Below are 18,916 nucleotides of genomic sequence, written 5' to 3'. Positions count from 1 at the left end.
GGCCTCTATGGTGCCCCGGCTACGTCACGCCTGCGGAGTGCCTGCGGAGTGCCTGCGGTTTTGTATTACATGTAATACGCCTGCACACGATCGCCAGGGGCGTACGTCAATAGGAACCCCCGATCCCGGATTGCTCTTCTCGTCCATCCTTTGTATTGTGCTTCGCCGAATAATAGGTTGCTGCTGCTTCGATCCGCGACAATTTAGAATTAGCGGGAGATCAAAAAGTTCTACCTGTCTCTCGCGGATGTATTTTAGGCGGAGATTAAATGCGTTCACCTGTGAAATAATTACTTAGATCGATCGTTTTTGTGAAAATTTTTAAGTGAAAATAGAGTCTCAAATGGTTTTAAAGGTTTTCTTTTTTTAAATCATTATTTTGTACGTTGTCAAACTTCTTTTTGTTATATATTGTACATTGTTATTTGTCAAACTTCTTTTTATTATGACAACGATTCAGATAACGCCTAGATAACGGAAATATCCGCATTACGCTGTTAAGGCATTGCTGTAAGATGATGCAGTCTATTCGCGCGATTATTAATAACGCAATCCGGTATCGACGTCTTCCCATCATCGAAGCAGGAAGCGAGCGTTTGCGGCATACATCTCTCCTCGACACCTTTGTTTAATTAATTCAATTGTCATTACCGTTTTATCGTTTGACATTGCGCAGGTGATAATTTAAAAAAAAAAGACGGACTTCCTGCATTCCCGCACGAACCTCTTATCTGCCGCGCGCACGTGGAAAAAACGCGTCTTTACCTCGAATTCTTTTTATTCACTCGCAATAAGGCGTTTGCGCCTTGTCACGGAAAAATTAACTGACATGATATTACGTAGTACATATTACTATTTGTAGCCTATAGCGAAATACCGACGATCGTGCCGTTTATAACATCCTAGTTAAGGCAAGCTCGATTGCAAATTAATCGGAGAATCCATTACCGCAACTTTGAAATAAAGCAAAAGATGCATATCCTTGGCAATAATTCTTGCAAAATTCTTTACCTGTTCCCTGGTAATAATTCATACTGCCAAGGAACAAGTGAAGAATGTTTTCTGTGTTGGTATTTATATAATATTTATAAAAAATATGTCATGGAGAAAGAGAGAAAGAGAAAGAGCAAGAGATATCGCCAACATCACGCGCCTGTTCGTGTACCAAATATTGACGCGCCGCTCGACTGGCTTAAAGTTATAAGAGCACAGTAAGGTAAATGTACCAATGCCGAGACACTTAAGACCTATGTCTGGACATCTTTATCACTTTAGTTTTTAAATAAATATAACGCGAATTAAAATCAAAGATAAAAATATAATACAATAAAAATATTTGTATCTTTTGATTCTTTGATTTTAATCCGCGTTCACTGCAAATTCAAGTATGTTATTTTTACACATTTTTCAAAAAAATAACACGCGTACAAATGCGTAAAAAGTGACTGCACGATTTTACACATTTAAATGTGTAAAAACAACACACTTGGATTTGCAGTGTTATAACTTATTTAAGCACTAAAATGATGAAAATGTCCAGACATCTAGTACGTGTCCAGGCATTGGTACATTTACCTTACAACAATCGGATTCTCGTCACAGAGCGTGGCATATCTTCCTCTGGTGCATTCTTTCCTTCGTTTGCCTCTCGGTTTTCTGAAATCCATGCCGTGACGCAAGATCGAGACGGCCACTTCATTAGCCCGATCCTGCGACACACGTGTACGTACACGCGCGTGTGTACACTATGTACCCATACGACATCCCTCGTAAATAGGTACACGCGCGACTTACGTGACCGTCTCATCCTCTCAGCTGACTCCTCTCGATTTGCGGCACGACGACTCGACTCGTTCGCGTGTGCGCGTGCAGTCCCAACCGAGCAATTCCACGGGGGACGACGAGGCTACCACCCATCGGAATGCAAATTGTGACTTTAATGTTGCGCCGATAGTAGAGTCGGCCTGAAATGTTTCAACGGTCGCGCCACAGCTGCGCGTTTTTTTTTCGCGTTGGATTATGCATCTCGTCTCCTACGAGGCGCATCTCGTCTCCTACGAGGAACGCCTTTCATTTTCCCTCCATCGGCATTCTTGCCAAAGTTCCCCGGCGGTCTCGCATTAGCCGTTGGATTTTTGTGTCGCTTACACCGATACCGCGAGTTGCATAGTATAATCTGCGGGTGAACTTGCGCGTAATTAGTAGCGTCTCTAATTTTAGTCGACCTCGGATATCAGTTATTAAATAATTTTTATACTTTCTACGAAAGTTTATTTAAGTAAGCCCCTGAAAAGATGAAAGATAATTGTATTTTAATTTTTATTAAATATAGGAACGTGAAGAAACCAGAAAGCTAAATAGTCTAAGGTATAAAATATTTATTATCAGATCGCAAATGTATATTTACGAATCGAGGAGAGCGTTATTGAATTATATTTTATCCGACTACTAGTATCATTTTAACAATATTAATTATTCGCCATTGTACATAAGATCATAAAAAATATTTAAAATTTTAATAACCATTGGGTTATTCATGGCTAAATGGGTTACTCGGCCAGCATCGTCTCCGATTTCGAAATACGAAAATTCTGATATTATTGCAAAACAGATCGCTTATTAATTCACGATGCGTTTTAGGTTTTTGTCTCTCGACGTTGTAAATATGTATGCATATAAGAAACGTGACTCGCGAATAATCCATTTTGAAGGACCGGCACAGGTGCCCGGTTGACTTGACTCATACATCGCGAGCTTTATTAAATAGCGAATAGTCAAGGATCATTCTCGCGCATACCTTTCCTTTGGGAGATCTCGACTTATTTCTCGTTTTCCTTACCGGCGTCCCCGACGGGACAGGAATGCCCGACGATTTAAACAGCCGGGTGATATCTTAATTAGAATTTTTCAGTGGGATTTATGTCTCAATCGTCCGCATTCCCAGCGCGCCTGCACGATTGAAATGTGTCGGCGAGGAGACCGATTGAGAATCAAAGAACAACGATTTCATTCGTTTTTGCTCATCGCCATTGACACCGAACGAAGATTTGATGAAACTTCTTTTCTCGAAAACGATAGGATATCGTTGAAGCCCGCTCGCTAATCTCGCTCTGCTCGAAACGCTATGTCACGTACGATTTTTCTTGGTCGAAGTGGATAGATCGCCAGATCTATTAATCTTCTAATTTTGAAAGCTCCCTTCACCTTCGTTCTTCCGTTGTGTGCCACTCGTTTTCGCCCGTGACATTCTATCCTCCTCGCGGACCAAGATCGTTGATGCCGATACGACACGCGGGTCTGATAAGAACGGAGGCGGGACAATCGCCACGCGCGCGGCTCGAGAATAAATCCTTTCAGCCTTAAGGGCAGATCCTGTCCCGCACGCTCGGACAAATCGCCTTCCGAGAAGAATCGCGCGCGTTCCACGGTATCCCCGGCGCGATGCCGCGTCACACGAATGATACGACGTAAATGTCGGTGTACGGCCGTGGAGGCTCGCGAGAAAGGTTGCGTACCTACATTCGACACGAAAGATTTAATAAAAGGGATCGCGTCGCACTAGCGTCGCGCATCTCCGTCGAGGGCTTTTCGAGGATCCACCCTCGTTCCCCGTCCAGCTAGGCCGCCAGGCACCGCGCAAAAAAGTAAAACGCCGTTTTACACGCGTTAATTATTCATGCGAGATTACGAAAAAATGATAAGGGCACCGTAGTGTACCGAGGCTAAATGCAGCGGAGGCGTTCATTGGACCACCGCGGCACTGAATGACTGGAAATTACGCAAAGCGCGCGCGGTGTTGCTGAGGTGCCTGCTGCTTTGATGCGCCGTACATACAATATCTGCCTGTCGATTGTTTCGACGTTATACCCGCTTGTTACGTGTACCTGAGAAACCGATGGTTCGATGCCACTCGATACACGACCGATAAGCATCCGTAGCATTTCTCCGCGGGAACGTCGCGTCGCAGCACCGAAATTGGTGATCCCTGCGGATTCTTAAAATTTAGAAGAGAGTTTTCCCGGGGCTGTTGGATAAGTGAAACTCTAGCGTAATCTAATTTTGATAAACGCGGAAATAAAAGTATATTTCCCAACAGAATAAGAAACTTCTGTCCAATTACGTTCTCGCGCAATAAGCGACAGTTTTAAATTTAAACTTTGTTTCCCCGTCACTTTCCGCTCCTGGGTCGTTACGACGTTTCCAGGAAAAAGAACCGGGCCGATACGATATCGATTAAGTAGCGCGCGAGAAGTCGATGAGATGATCGGCGAAATTCTCGGTCCCTCGCGTCGTTACGAAAATGTCAAAAGGGAGAGCGAGAGCTCGCAAATACTCGCGCAAGCAGGTGAAAGGGGCGCGGTTACCGTACGAGTAACGTAACAAAACGCCTAATTATATGAACGATAAATGTCGGGCAGATTGCACATTTGGGAATCGAATGGCCACCCTCGCCCGGTCGCGACTTCTTGAGACGCAGCTGAAAAGATTACGAGGAATGCGTAACGATCAGCGTAATTCGTTTCAAGGACCGGTGCGGTAAAAACGAATTGCGACGAATAAAATCGCTGGCAATTCGCAAAAATTGTAAATCACCGGACTTTTTGGAACGCCGAATGGCAAATGTCAGGGTTGAACGAACCGTTTCGGAGTCAGCCATCTCCCGTGTCATGATTGAGAGATTTACTTAATCTTTTCTATTTATAGAAAAACATTGCGAGAAAATATTGTAACCGTAAATCTTTATGTACATAAAATTTAATCTAAACAACATTTAATAAATTCAATAAATTAACAAAGTTATCTAGCTCTGCTATATAAAAAAGGATAGACATTTTTTTTATATTTTATCATACAAATTTTTTTATATATCTTGAAATGTGTGATTTTTATTACAAATATTTTTGATAACAATTCTCGAAATTGCTTTTAATTTAAAACAAACAAGCAAAACGATAACACGAAATTGCTGTGAAATGATACGATCAATTGCTGCGCGCGCCGTTAGCAATTCTTTGCGACTTGTCGCCTCTTCTCATTGTGCTTTTCTTAATAATCCACTCACGTATTTACGATCTGGCGATAATTGTAAAAGTCGAAAGTAGCCGATAGCGATCGCAAAGGTCAACACGCGGCTCAACATTGGACGCGTTTACATTACTAAAAAAGAAACGGGAAACATTGTATATACGTAAACGACCGCATCCGTACGGAGCTGTGAAGATTTCGATTTCCAAGAATATTGACACGCGCGCGTTGAAGCGCGGCATGCGGTATACTGCGCAATAATCTTTTGATTTCTGCGATTCCTGAAAACGGCAAGCTGTTATTGCCGTACTCTCTTTCAACACGATGATGATGTCATAAATGCGACCTCAAAAACTCAACCGTAAGACTCACGAAAAGATAAGAAATAAGATATGTAGTACCTATATGTATATCTTAATATCTAAAAATGTTATTAATTTTAAAACATACGCACAAGGAAGATATAATTTATAACAACAACAAACGTAGGAAAATGTATAACACTTATATTTATATTATTGTTGTAAATTACTTATATATTTTATATATATATTACTGTTATAAATATTTATTTATTTTATACATATAAAGAAAAATGTTTAAATTTATAAGAAGAAAATTTAAAATGAAATTTAAATAACAAAAGAATAGAAATAAAATATATAAATGGGACATATAAACACATATATAATGTGTTACAGTGATTATTATCAAAATTGTTTGTTAAATATTATATATATATATATATATACATATAGAAACAGGTAAACACGAAATATGTCATCGCGAAGAAATATACGCGCAGACCGTGTTAGGATTATCATTTGTAGGTGGAATTCAACAAGCGGCTTATCAGCGACTAGACACGCGCGCATAAAGTATGCGCTTGCCGCGTGCATGCATTACCCTGACGCGCTATCGCGCTACGTGTCGTGGCGTTATGAATGGCGCGAGGAAATCGCTTCCACGACGCGACGCTACGCCGATGTAGCCGTAATCGACCTAGACATTGCATCCCTGCACGTATATTCCAAGCGCAATGTACTTTGCTCCACTTCGCGGAATCGCGAATGTACGATCTCGTGCACGCCGCGAGTGAACGCGATTTCCGTTGATCGTCTCGAATCGCAGAAATGACATCGATCTACGATGAGTAGGTTGATAATAGTTGAGACGTCTAATGCATAAAATGTCAGTCTGGTTCCTTGACATTTTCGTTGCGGAAAAATTACATTGAGTTTTATTTATTATGTCGTAGCCAAAACAATTTTAATAACGAGTAATAATGCGCTCGTCTTTTAGGAGTTCCAACTGCAATGTTTCACAAATAATATACTTAAGATTATGTTTCTACATTGTCTCTACAGACGTATTTTTTAAATTAATTCGGTTTATCTAACTATTTAATATCTGCAGATCAATTGTTAATTAAAAATATATAAAAATCACAAGTGATCGTGATTACCTTGTGTCTCGCCTTCCTTCTTCCGCGAAGAACACGGGCCGGATGTCCGATCGAGAAGCATACCGGAATCGACCTGAACCGTTCACGTGCGCGCGACACGTGGAGGGGGCGGGAGGTGGGGATCTCGACAAGCTAGAGAAGAAGAGGGAACGTATGAAGGAGGAAGAAAGAAAAAAAAATGTACGGAGTCTCCACTCCTGATTCATCCCAAGCATTTTTCCGAAGATGCACTGGTCAGAAGAAGAAGTGTATTGTGAAGAGGAGGGCAGGGATGACCCCTTTCACTGCACCACGTTGGCACCGTCGCGTATATAAAGAGCCGAAGCGTCTGACGAAGAAGCACAAGTACCACCACCAACCCATCTGCATCTCAGGCAAAGCTCTTCTTCATCGTCTCGGTGCCCGTGTGACAGAGATTATGTACACTATTAAGGTAGGCATATTACTCGCCGGAGTGTCGCGAGTTGGGTATCCAATATCGTTGTTCGCGAGCGGGCTTTTCTTCGCAAGAATACGTAGAGAGTGCAAATAAGAGAGAAAGAGGAGAGGATAGAGGAAGAGAGAGATAGAGTGAGAGAGAGAGAGAGAGAGAATGGGAGAACATTTGCCTCGAAAATTCGACTCATCAATCTTACGCGGAAACGCGTTTGCGAGGTGACGTTAGGTAACGACGAATGTCAGGTCCCTCGGGCGAGCAGACGTCCCGCAGTCATGAGATTAGTTTAAGTCGGGCCAGACCGAACCAGACCAGACCAGACGCCTTCGAACTCGCACGCGATTTGTCGGCAGCGATATGGGATGACATTTTGGCGAGACGTTCAAGAGTTGCGCAAGTCTCGTTGCACATCTTTGACGTTATGCATTCGTATAATTAACGATGCTCCCGGCAAAGCATCGTTTCGCAACCGGGTTAAGCCTGCCGCGATAAGCTATCAATTACGCTAATTGAACGTTGCCCATAGGTTTGCCTATAGATTTGAAAATATTACGCGTATCGTGTAATTTGTATCGCTCGGACAAAAGGATTGAACGACACGTACGTAGTATCTGCTGTTTTCAAGATGACAGAAATCGGCGATGAATATCGAGTATTACATTTCTCATTCTTGTTAAAATTTGATATCTGCTCAAAACGATACAAACGGTTCAAAAAGATGCTTAAAAATTCTAAACGTTTTCTGAAGCAGTTTTTTACTCCTCGCAAATGTGTATCTTCTTTCAATATTTTTGAAGCGAATTATCATGATGCACAGTCAGTAATCCGTAATCTATAAGAAAAAAGGCGTCTCGCGTCTCGAACGATTAGTGTAACAAGATTTCATTTCGCGTCGCACGCGAGCTGCAAGCTTATCGGTAATGGAGAACGTTAAATCGCTCTTTCAGCGAATTATTATAAGAGACTATCGTATTTCCCTTTTTCTACCTGGCTCGTCGCTCGGGGGAATAAATTTAAACGATCCCCTCCGATATTCCTCGGCTCGCGCATCCGATATCAGCGGAATTTTTCACGGGAAAATCGTTCGCGGAAATGAATTGATAAACTTTGCGCGACTTCGGCAATTTTTCCGGCTCCGCGCGCTCTCGTATATTAGTAAATATGAAATACGCCGTGCGCGCTATCAACTCTAAAGAGCGACGTATCGCGCGCATATATGTCTGCGTCGTACACGAGGACGGATCGTGAGCCGGGGAGAGAAAAATTTCTTAAAACCTGGGAATCGCTGTACCGACATTCGAAAATTTTAGAAAACGCGTCTCTCTCTCTCTCTCTCCCCCTCTCTCTCTCGCGTCGCGACTGAAATATTATTATCTCCTCAATTTGAAGATACGGGAAGTTTGTTATGGAGAGAAGCTTCGAAATTTGATGCAACGTTTCTGTGCCTTAAGAATAGAGTCGCGAGAGTCAAAATACGTTTTCGCGGATTCGCGGCCGCGTTCAACCGAGATATAGTAGAGTATATTCTTATCTTGCATTTAACGTCTAAATCCGGCTCTGTCTGGCACGGAAATCAATATTCACGACGCGTGAAAACTAAGATTGGTATCAGACAGTCGGGATTTAGTCGGACGTAGTGTAATAATAAATGAGTGCTCTCGTGTAATTTTGCATACGATCGAATTAAATTCCATTTGTCGTAACGGATTCCTCCAAAATAAGAAAAAAGATGAAAATATATTCGTCGTCGCGACAAGAGGTACATCCCTCGTACGCTACTTACCGCGCGTACAGCTCTTTACGGTTTCCTCATCCTCTTGCAACGTCGTCGTTGCTTCTTCGCCGTCTAATTCGTGATTCCGCATTACTCCTGATGGCTCTATGTTATGCTAAGGCGACTTTAATGTCCCCAATGGCCGCCTCTACATTATTCTACATACTCGGGAGGGTTGCTCCGTAACACTGCGCCCGGATATCGCCGGGCGAGGTAATAATAACTTCAACAGCCATTTGAGGTATCCTTCGCGATGCGTGACGCAAGCGGAATATGCGGCGCACGCATGCCGAATAAATGTGGAATTGCGAATATAATTGCCATTGTAACGAATGGGACACTTGACAGGCGTTATGTCACGTAACGCTCCTTGGCGACACCTTTTTCCTTACAGATGATAATTGCCGGCGCATTCTCGGAGTTTCGGTACGCGTACGCACATTAACTCGACGGTCTGTGTCATCGAGAGAAAGAAATAACTCGACGGACGTTTCTCGTACGGTTATCGGTGATGATGATTATTTCATAACGTTACAAAATTTATGCAAAATTAGACGCTGTATTATGTGTCTTTGAATTCAAATTCCAAATACGTGTATACTGGATACGTTTTATATTTGTCTTAGATTGACTTAGATTATGAAATTTTCACAGAGGTTTCCGTAAAAAAATTCGCAAATTATATTCAACTCGATACCTTGAGATTTCTAATTGCATGCAAACAGTTTGCATATGCGATGTGTAAACATCAGTAGACGTGCAGATTCCTTCAAGGCGGATCAGCATTTAATAACGTTACGCAGCGGAAGCGTATATCCGTGTGTTCTCGCTCGTACGTATGGAGCGTCATTAAAATCGGAATTCTCAATGTCAGCTCATCGAGTATATCGATTTCCGCGGTAATCTTCAACGAAGGCGGCGCGCAGCGCGCCGCAGAAAAATCACCGTCTCATATCTCGCTAATCATATTTCATTACCATCCCGTAACACAATCGGCCACATCGCGAGAGATTGTTTTCAAATTACAGCTACGTCCACGCTTACGAAAGGCGAATCCTGATTACCGTCGTTACAACGTAATCAAGCACGTTGTAAAGATCAACATTGTTAGCAATCTCGAATATCTCGTCCCGAGGGCGAACATGAAATTCCGATCAGCTCTTCGGTTTTCGAAGAAAATCCCAAGCCAAATATTTATACCAAATTTTCGCGCGCGAATGGAAGGTTCGAGAGGTATTTCGCTCCTCTCGAATCTGTCTCGTCAACGAGAAGGGCTCGAGCGGAATTCTATTTATAAACCGCGTTAGAGAACTTTCTTCGAGAGAACTCGATTTTCATCTTGAATTCGCTTCGCCGTACACGCGGTATACATAACTTCGATTTGCCGTCGAATGATAAACGACATCGAGAGAGCCGCTATCGATCTCGCAAACGATCTCGCCGGCTAAAATCGGTCACGGCGAGGTACTCAACGTTGGACGCGCTTCAAACGACCGTGCATTTTCCGCGCGACTTTACGTTAGGAGGCAAGAAGCGCCTTTGCCTTCCCCCCAATTCCTTTCATAATTCGCCACGTTATTGCACGTTGCATAGAACCGGTGCGGTGGTTCAACACGACGTCTCGTCATCGGACGATAATTCCTCGCCGCGTCTCGTCCACGGAGATTTTCCGCACTCCGTCGTTTTCTCGGTCACTTAATAATGATAATAATTAGCATTTTAGATAACGATTCGTTTGCCGAGTTATAACAATTACGTGAGCGCGAGGCGTGAAACAATCCCGCGGCGCGGCGTTCGCGCAACCGGTCGAAAAGAAAGAGAGGAGGAGAAAAGAAGAAGAAGATTAGATAATCTCGCGGCACCTCAAGACGTAACGCGTCGTAACGATCATTAACAACGTCGACCTTCTGCCTCCCTCGAAATTACGTGTATCGAGAGGCAATTAGCGGTCTCCGGTTGGCCGGTTAACGGGAAAGCAAATGTCGATCCTCGATATGAGCACGTTTGCATAAGTAGTTTTCTCGACGAAAGTTCGTGGCCGCAAAAGCAGGCTCGCGCTCGCCTCGTACTCGTCGAAAGTATCGATCTCCCTCAATTGGGGATGGAGAATATGAAAGGATTAAGCTTCATTCTGTAAAGTTCCCGGTTAACGATTTTAATTATCCCGCCGAGATGCTTGCAAAAGACCTAGAATTCTCAAATCCTTCAATCCTGATTTTTCTCGAGGAATAAGAAAAACGCGAATTGGTTATTACTTTACAGCAGATTCGAGTGAACCTCCGTTACGAAAATTGCGGTGACTGAGGAGGATTTGATAACCCTTTCCCCCGCTTGTGCATTACGCTCGCGAATGCACCAGTGATTTTCTATCGCTTGATTAACGCGCGCGATGCACGAAAATCATGGACTATTGTAAATTGCACGTGACAGCTTCGTTAATCCAACGAGCTTTGCGCGGACGGCTCTTTAATCGCTCGTTGCTCGATTAACGGGAAATCAATCGAAACGATCCTCTGATGCGCGTTTCATCGCGTGGCACTCGCCTGTGTTTAAATTGAAATTCAAAAATCTGGCTCGGCTGAAATCCGCAGAGCCGACTATTATTAATTGGAATTAACTGCGCGAGTTTGAAATTAACGAATCCGCGTCGAACGGGGGAGAAATGAATACCTAAGCGTATGCGTGAAGACGATTATAGTTTGCTCTATATATCTAATAGATAATAATTTTCTCGTAAATATAGTTAGTTTTAAAACTTATGCATGCAAAAGCAATAAATTTTAGAATAACATAAACAAGATAAAACATAAAACAAGGGGTTTTATAACACTTTAATTATAAATTTACCGACGCTCGTAAGACATATACTCCTCAATTTTAAAATTTAGGGCACTTAGGCAATTTTATATAATATGTAGTTGTACATTTTTTAATTCTACGATTTTAAATTCTGATTTTAAACAGGTGAAGCAACGAAGCGACGGCGAAACAAATTGAAACAGTTGACATTTGTAACATTTGTAACACGACGATTTCTGATCTCCATCTCCTCCCACCCTTTCCTCCCCGGCTGGATTGAAGCCTCTGATGAAGTTCGTGAATGAAATTATACGTTCACTCCGCGCGTTTATGAGAAAAACGGGCGCGTTGCTCGGCACCACTTTCGTCCTGTCATTACACGCCGTATTTCATAATGTCATTTGCAACTGACGTAACCGCGCCGTGCAGTTTCTAAGCATTATCGTCCTCGGCAATATCGTGCCCTTTGCAACCGTGCCCCGCGCACGTATACAACACGGTCGACCCATTTCGCGTGTACTTTCACGAATTCTATGAATATTCGAGCACACAAGCCGAAAGGTTTTGCGATGTCGAGGACCGACGTGCCATTGTCCCCGTTTATTCTCAAGCGAAACGCGCAAACTCGAAGGTTCGATCTTGACTATTGTCGATCAGTTTCGTGACTTCGGGAAATTCGAAGGGACCTGCGAGAGATTTCGCGGATTAATCGAATTGCTAGACGCGACCGGTAATCGAACGGATCGCGACTTCTTTTTTTCTCTCGGTCTCGTCATTTTTGTCCTCCCAAAAATCCCACGATTTTCGTTGCGGCAACGCGTCATGATTGTGAGCGACCGCGGGAATTACTCGTTCGATGCGATAATAAAACCATGCGCCTCTCGTGTTCACGCTCTGGCCAGCAGTGGGGCATTAAAGCGACATTACGCGCGCGACTATATGACGCGGCAGTGTGGTAACAGTAGATTTTCCATGCTCGCAAATCGCGATAAGTTCAAATTCCATGAGTTCCAGCTGCGACTTTTGACGCAGCTTTATTGCGCTCACATATGCGCCTGCAAACGATGCGATTTTCTCTAAAATTTTGTCACAATGTCCCATCCTACAATTCAATAATTTTTATTCTACTGGTTCGTAGAGTATTACTGGACAATCGATACATAAAATAATTGTTGACAGGTGTTGGTGGCGGTCGTACTTTGTACGACAGGTACATTGAGCGCACCCCAAAGACCGTCAAGTGGCTCTGATAAGGATGCGGTAATTACATCTCAGCAACTCGAAGTCAACTTCGATGGCAATTATATCAACAAGTAAGTTACGATGTCGATATATATATATATTGTATATTTTCAATATATGTAATTTAATGCAGCTTTAATAAGTCTCGCGTTCAAACGCTTTTGATCAAGCACTGTCTGAGAATCATTTCAAAAATATAATGCTCCATTAATTACTTAAAAGAGATAATGCTCCATTTAATTGAGCGCGAAGCAAACACCGCGAGATAATGAACGGTATCTCGTTAAAATTTTTTCCCTCCATTATTCAAGAAATTATGTCATCGTCGACGAATCCGCTGTCATTAGCGAATCAGTGATTTCGCGAAAAATGCCTTTGTAACGTGATCATTCCGCGCGACCCACGCGGACATTCATATCCTTTTCGCCTACCAATCGTACACGAGGAAGACAATCGATACGGAGATGGTCGGCAGGTACCTGCATGCATCAGGTACCTGGATATATGGCACCGGTTTATCGGCGCGGCTGCCAATTGTCGCCCACGACAATCTGCCTTCTGCATAACTCCATTGTCATGCGCGAGTGGGAGCATTCGCTACTGTGCCGAGGACTCCTCCGACCGTGTCTATTTTCTCTCTTTAGTACCATCTAATACCATCCGAGGCCGCGTGACGCCTCTTGAATCCGTAAATTGCGGATGCATTCATCAATCGATCGCTTAAACGATCGTCGATGACAGAAGAATTTGGTTTGTTCTCGTCTGTCACTCTGATTGAGTTGTCAAGCTATATAAATTGCATTCGCGGAGTATCTTGTTTTAGTAGTAAAGATATACACTCCAATAGAGTAAAAGGATCATCTTTTAAATATAAATTAAATTTTTTTATATATTATTCTTATAATAATTATTATTTTATTAAATTAATATGTTATTATAACATTAAACTTTTCTAATTTTTGTATATTAAAATATTTTAATACAATAAAATATCTCAAATTACATTTTTTACTAATGTATGTTATGTATTTATCTATTTTTTTAAGTTAAATTTTATAGAATTAATATTTAATTTTCAAAATTTTGTATATAATTATCGCGAAGAACAATGAAGAATCTTAGATTTGTACTTCTATATATTTTTTGCTTTTTAAACTATTTTTTCCATTTCTTTATTTAAATTTCTCGCGAGAGTAATAGCATGGAAGATTCGTATTATGTCAATAATTAAAAAGATTTTCCTGATGTTGTTATCGCTGTGTCACGTGTTCGCCTATCCCGCAGCTTCGAGACGAGCAATGGGATCAGCCATCAGGAATCGGGCCAGCCGAAACAAGTGGAGCAAGAGACGCCGGTAGTCTCGCAGGGCTCGGACTCGTACGTAGCTCCGGACGGCCAACAGGTCAGCATCACGTGGTTAGCGGACGAGAACGGTTTCCAGGTTCAGGGCTCCCACCTCCCCACGGCGCCGCCCATCCCGCCGGAGATCCAAAGGGCGCTCGAATGGAACGCCGCTCATCCCGAGGAGGACGACGGCGGTCAGAGACCACCGGGACGAGGTGAGACTCAATATGAATAATGAAATATCAATTAAATAATGGGAAGTTCCAAACTTGTGCGTTCGCGTCACGTACTATTATACGATTTACGCAAGTAGTACATTCGTCGATATCTCGGTTTTGACACTAAAAAGGCACTTCGAGACTCATGAACATTAAAAAATTTACACGCAGAAATAGTATTAGGCTACTAAGACATATCATGACGATCTTGTGTTTCTCTTTATATTATTAAACAAAAAATCTTTCTCTTAACATTCAATTAATATATTTGACAATAAACGGGGCTAAACGGGAACTTTTAGAAAATCCGTGTAACCAAGTTGTATTTATTTTCAAAAGCGAAAACGAAATATTTTTGACCGATATACGAGAAATATTCGAGATCATAAAACATGCTCGCATGTCATCGTACAAAATTTATCGCGAGCTCGGGGACACAATTAAGGGGAGGGGGGGGGGATTAATAATCAAGTGTGCGACTTCAAAAGGCACGGTGTTTGAAACAGCGTTTCTACCCCTCGAGGGATATCGCTTGCGTGATCGCATGGCGCTGCGTGATAGAAATGAAGTTTCTTTGTGTCCCGACCGGAGGTTTAATTAATTTCGTAATTGGAAGAAGCGCCTTCGTCTGGAGTGGACGATTAAACCGCGCGCGGTTTTTCCCTTTCCCGTCGCTCGCCGGGCGAAATTCCGTCGTGCGATTCTTCTGCGTAACGGCAAACGGTTGACCGAAGTAACCGAATTACCGCACGACGGGAGACACACGACTTCCGGGGGATAAGCCGGGCGGCAAAAAAAAAAAAGTCCGCGACAGATCCTCTGCCGCGAAATTGATTTACGTCGGGCGATCCCGATCGTCGTTTCCTCTCCCGCAACTCGTTTTGATCAAGCAGCCATTTAAATTTCCCTGTGCGTTAAGCGACGCCTCGTCCTCTGTGTTTCCGACAAACAGCGGCGGGGCGGGAGAGGGGTAAATCAGTTTACTCAATCGCAGTTCGGCGGCCGGCAGTAGCTCACCGAGACTCGCTGCGGCACCGTTTAATTCACTTTGGTCCTGAACTCGAAATTGAAATTGGCTCGAATACGGACGCACCGGTGAACCGAAAATATCTTTGTGGCGACCGAGCACCGGGAACGAAAACAATTTCGGCGTACGTTAACCGCTTTTACGGAGCAAAATCCGGTTACTCCGCTTACGGGCGATACGTGTCGTTGATGCCCGAAAGACTTCCATATTTCGTCGATAAATAAAAGTCCCCTTTGGAATCAGATCATGATACGCGAAGCGCGAAACGAATACTTTTTAGAATAGCGCACGTATTAAAAGTTACGTAATCGCGGGTGCCCTTCTATATAAACTTAATTTTTCTCTCGCTTCCACTATACGTACGTGCCTTATGTCCATTTCTACCAATGTAGATTAACTTTAATCTCGGTTCAACTTACGTTTTATCTTTTTCTAATTCTTAGAACTAGAAAACGATATTCTTACTTTTATCGTTTAAGTTATTCGTTTAAGTTAAACCAAGATTAAAGTTAATCTGCATTGCAGCATTGACGGAAACATTATACTTTAACTTCTGTATTTATTAACTTCTTTTAAAGTTACGTCTTATGTTCATTTCTGCCAATGTAGATTAACTTTAATCTCGGTTTAACTTACTTTTTAACTTTTTCTTATTCTTAAAATTAGAAATTCTACTTCTAAGAATAAGAAGAAGATAAGAAGTAAGTTATAAACCGAGATTAAAGTTAATTTACACTTGTAGAAATGGACATTAGAGATACTTTATATATCGTCGATCTATAGTTTACCAAAATACATTCCACGTAGTCCGTTTGTATTGTGCTCTCACGGATTTCTCTGTCCGCATATACACAGGATACACATAATAAAGTGTCTACCTACCTGTAACTATGTTACCGTACTACCGAGTCTCCGTTAAATATTTCAGGCGCCGTTTCCTCCTCACGCTCACGATCTCTCCCTTCTGTTGCAGGTTAATCAGCCCAACTTTACCTCAAACGTGACCTGATTCCGAGCCAGCTTGCCATGGACAGAACCGACCCCGAGCTTTCGAAACGCAAACACATAAAAATAAATATAGTGTGGTATATTAATCTAGGATACAAACGTAACACGAAGACAAGGCATGAGACACCGATATATAATAAGCTATGTACTCCCGAGATGATTCTTTATCTTATCTTGTATAGATGAAAAAAAAAAAATAAAGCGCACTGTTCAAGCAGTTTCACCGAGGGAGAGAGATGCCCGTGCCCCCGATGCACGCGCGCCGCCTCCGCACGCAAGAAACGAGGAACGACACGCGCGTGCGAACCGTTTAACGCGTGCGTCGAACGTTAATAGTATATATGTATACTTAACTTGTGATTTTTGTATATAAATAAAAGCGTTTTGCCCAAGTTGGAAATATCTTATTGTAACTATTGTTGCTTCACCTCTATCTTCCACCGCCTCCCCGTTTCTTTTCTGCTAGAACAACACTACCGACGTCACCAGTAATTCAGTTAAACTTAAACTATTTCTTCAAATGTTATATATATTCTTTTATATTTATTTAACAGACCGCGATAAAATTTGAATTTTATATTACTCTCTAAAACTTTATTTCTTTTTTACTATCTTATATTAAAACTTTTCCCGTAGTCTTACGGATTTATTTTTGTTATCACATAGTCTGGAAGTAAAGTTTGTAAAGACGCTCGAGAAAGAAAATGGCGTAAGCGCTTAGAATAGTTTGTGAGCCACTTTTGATCAGAGCTTGTTCCCGATTCTGTTATTTAGATATCAGCCATTTAGAATTGCGTGCGCGCGGGTAATTTTACGAGGAGGACGCGGAGGAGAGGCCCTCGCTTTACATGTGCTTCACATTGGCCGTAAAACGACATAAGTATATAAGCAAATGTTAAATAATGGGCGAAGCACGCGCGCGCGCGCGTGTTTTACGCCGTAAAAATGTTTCCTCTTCGTGTCGCTCGCTCTCGAGCCGCAGAAAGGTTAAAAACTGCGAGTACGTCTTCGGCATCGCATCGTTATTATGCAATTTTGCCTCGTGCAGATTTTCAATCTGCCCATCCTCCAGGAGTGAATGTTGCATCGTCGCGCGCGCGCGCGCGCGCGCCTGGCATATCTGCCAACGAGCCTCATTCCAACAATGAGTGTTAAATAAAAAGACTGATAACTCGCATCGCGCGGTACTATTATATCGCAAAGAGTGTCGCGAGAAATCTCCGGCTTCGATTTTAACGATCCTTCTGCGAAATATCGCTACGAGATGCGTATCCTGTTACGGGTATCAGGTACATTTATGGCAACTGACAAGGTAATTCAATAGTGAGTAATGAAACTGCATTACGCAAGCAATCGAAGAAAACCGCTAAAATGAAACGTTCAATAAACGTGACATAATTCTTTCGGTGCGATAATACATCGCATTTACCTACACCATTTCGATAATAAATAGCTGTTTCGATTATCTCGCTTTCGTTAAGCTTGTGTGTTTTTCGTCGTAACTTGATATGCGCGGCTCATATTTACATAATTCATACATTCTTATGTAAAAATCTAATAGACTGTATCAAATATTATAATTACATTGTTTTTAATGTTCAACATTACAAACCATCTTGATTATTGCAGAAGCTATTTCAAATTATCTTCTTATAAGATTGATTAATTTTAAATAAAGAATAAATGATTAATAATTAATATTTCTCACAAAATTACTTATTGTAATATTTTAGTTCGAATCAATTAAAAGGATCGATTCAAATTGAGAATTGATGAGCAATTTTAAAGTAGTTCTCCAAATATATTCTTTGCCGTTCCAAATCTATATAAAATTTAATATTTGTCTGAAAAACTTGTCTCATCCCCAATAAATTTCTATATCTTTTTCTCGATTCTGTTTATTTTTAGAAAAAGACAAAAAATTGAAAGAGAAATGTGAGTTGCCTTTAAATTAATATTTCCGAAAACAACAATAAATGTGCGAGAAGCATATTTCAATAAATGCGAATGAACTATTAAGAAATGGGAGCGGCAGTATATCACTTGATTAACGCTTAATAAAAGGCGCGGTTATAAAAAGAATATAAATGACCGCAAAAAAGCTGGATGTATACGAAAATTGCAACAAAAGGACTCGCATAGGGATAAACGAGCTAACGACCCATCGTATGTCGCAGCTGTCGGGCGTTAACGATAAAAAATCATCCGAGCGCGATGCACATCGATCGCGAAAGGAATCCCGAGGAAAAACGAGTGGATATACAACGTACGTTTCAAAGGTTAAAACACTACGTGCATTTGCAACGTACTTGAACTCCATTTATGCATCTTTGTATGGAAACGCGCGCGAAACAATTGCGACATGTTAAACTTTTTCAATTAATCTGAAAGTTATAAAGTTTAAAGGAAATTTTGAAAATTTCCATTTTAATCGCACGTAAGATTTCGCTCATGTAACGTCTCTTTTCTTGCTGAAACCCAAAAAAATAATCGTCGCGTTTGAAACATTAATGGTAGCAAGTAATAAAGTAATGATAACGAGGCGGTGACAAAATCGCAGCGACAGAAGCGCAGAACT

General features: G+C 41.8%; 1 protein-coding gene and 1 long non-coding RNA gene across 2 annotated transcripts; one reads left to right on the top strand and one right to left on the bottom strand.

Moving 5' to 3' along the window:
• Positions 1–5,743: 5,743 nt before the first annotated feature.
• On the bottom strand, positions 5,744–8,847 carry LOC139780429 (uncharacterized). Its single transcript, XR_011720235.1, has 3 exons — positions 8,710–8,847; positions 6,491–6,622; positions 5,744–6,336 (listed from the first exon to the last, which is right to left on the bottom strand). It is a non-coding gene; the product is annotated as an uncharacterized lncRNA (long non-coding RNA).
• Cpr14 (cuticular protein 14) lies at positions 6,747–16,730 on the top strand. Its single transcript, XM_071719057.1, has 4 exons — positions 6,747–6,923; positions 12,679–12,812; positions 14,026–14,300; positions 16,304–16,730. Exons 1-4 carry the CDS (start codon positions 6,762–6,764, stop codon positions 16,306–16,308), a joined length of 576 nt encoding a protein of 191 aa, XP_071575158.1. The 5' UTR covers positions 6,747–6,761; the 3' UTR covers positions 16,309–16,730.
• Positions 16,731–18,916: the final 2,186 nt, after the last annotated feature.

The sequence above is a fragment of the Temnothorax nylanderi genome, unplaced genomic scaffold (genome assembly GCF_030848795.1).
Source record: "Temnothorax nylanderi isolate EJ_2023f unplaced genomic scaffold, tnyl_v1.0 TNYL_tig0278_pilon, whole genome shotgun sequence".
Taxonomy (NCBI): domain Eukaryota; kingdom Metazoa; phylum Arthropoda; class Insecta; order Hymenoptera; family Formicidae; genus Temnothorax; species Temnothorax nylanderi.
Note: the sequence above shows the minus strand (reverse complement) of the source record. Positions and strands in the feature narration are given on the sequence as shown.

What these genes read in the sequence shown, in the direction of transcription:
- Cpr14 (XM_071719057.1), top strand. Translation starts at nt 6,762, where the DNA reads ATGACCCCTTTCACTGCACCACGTTGGCACCGTCGCGTATATAAAGAG. An exon ending in AGATTATGTACACTATTAAG is followed by an intron (nt 6,924 to 12,678) that starts GTAGGCATATTA and finishes AATTGTTGACAG; the next exon opens with GTGTTGGTGGCGGTCGTACT. An exon ending in GATGGCAATTATATCAACAA is followed by an intron (nt 12,813 to 14,025) that starts GTAAGTTACGAT and finishes CCTATCCCGCAG; the next exon opens with CTTCGAGACGAGCAATGGGA.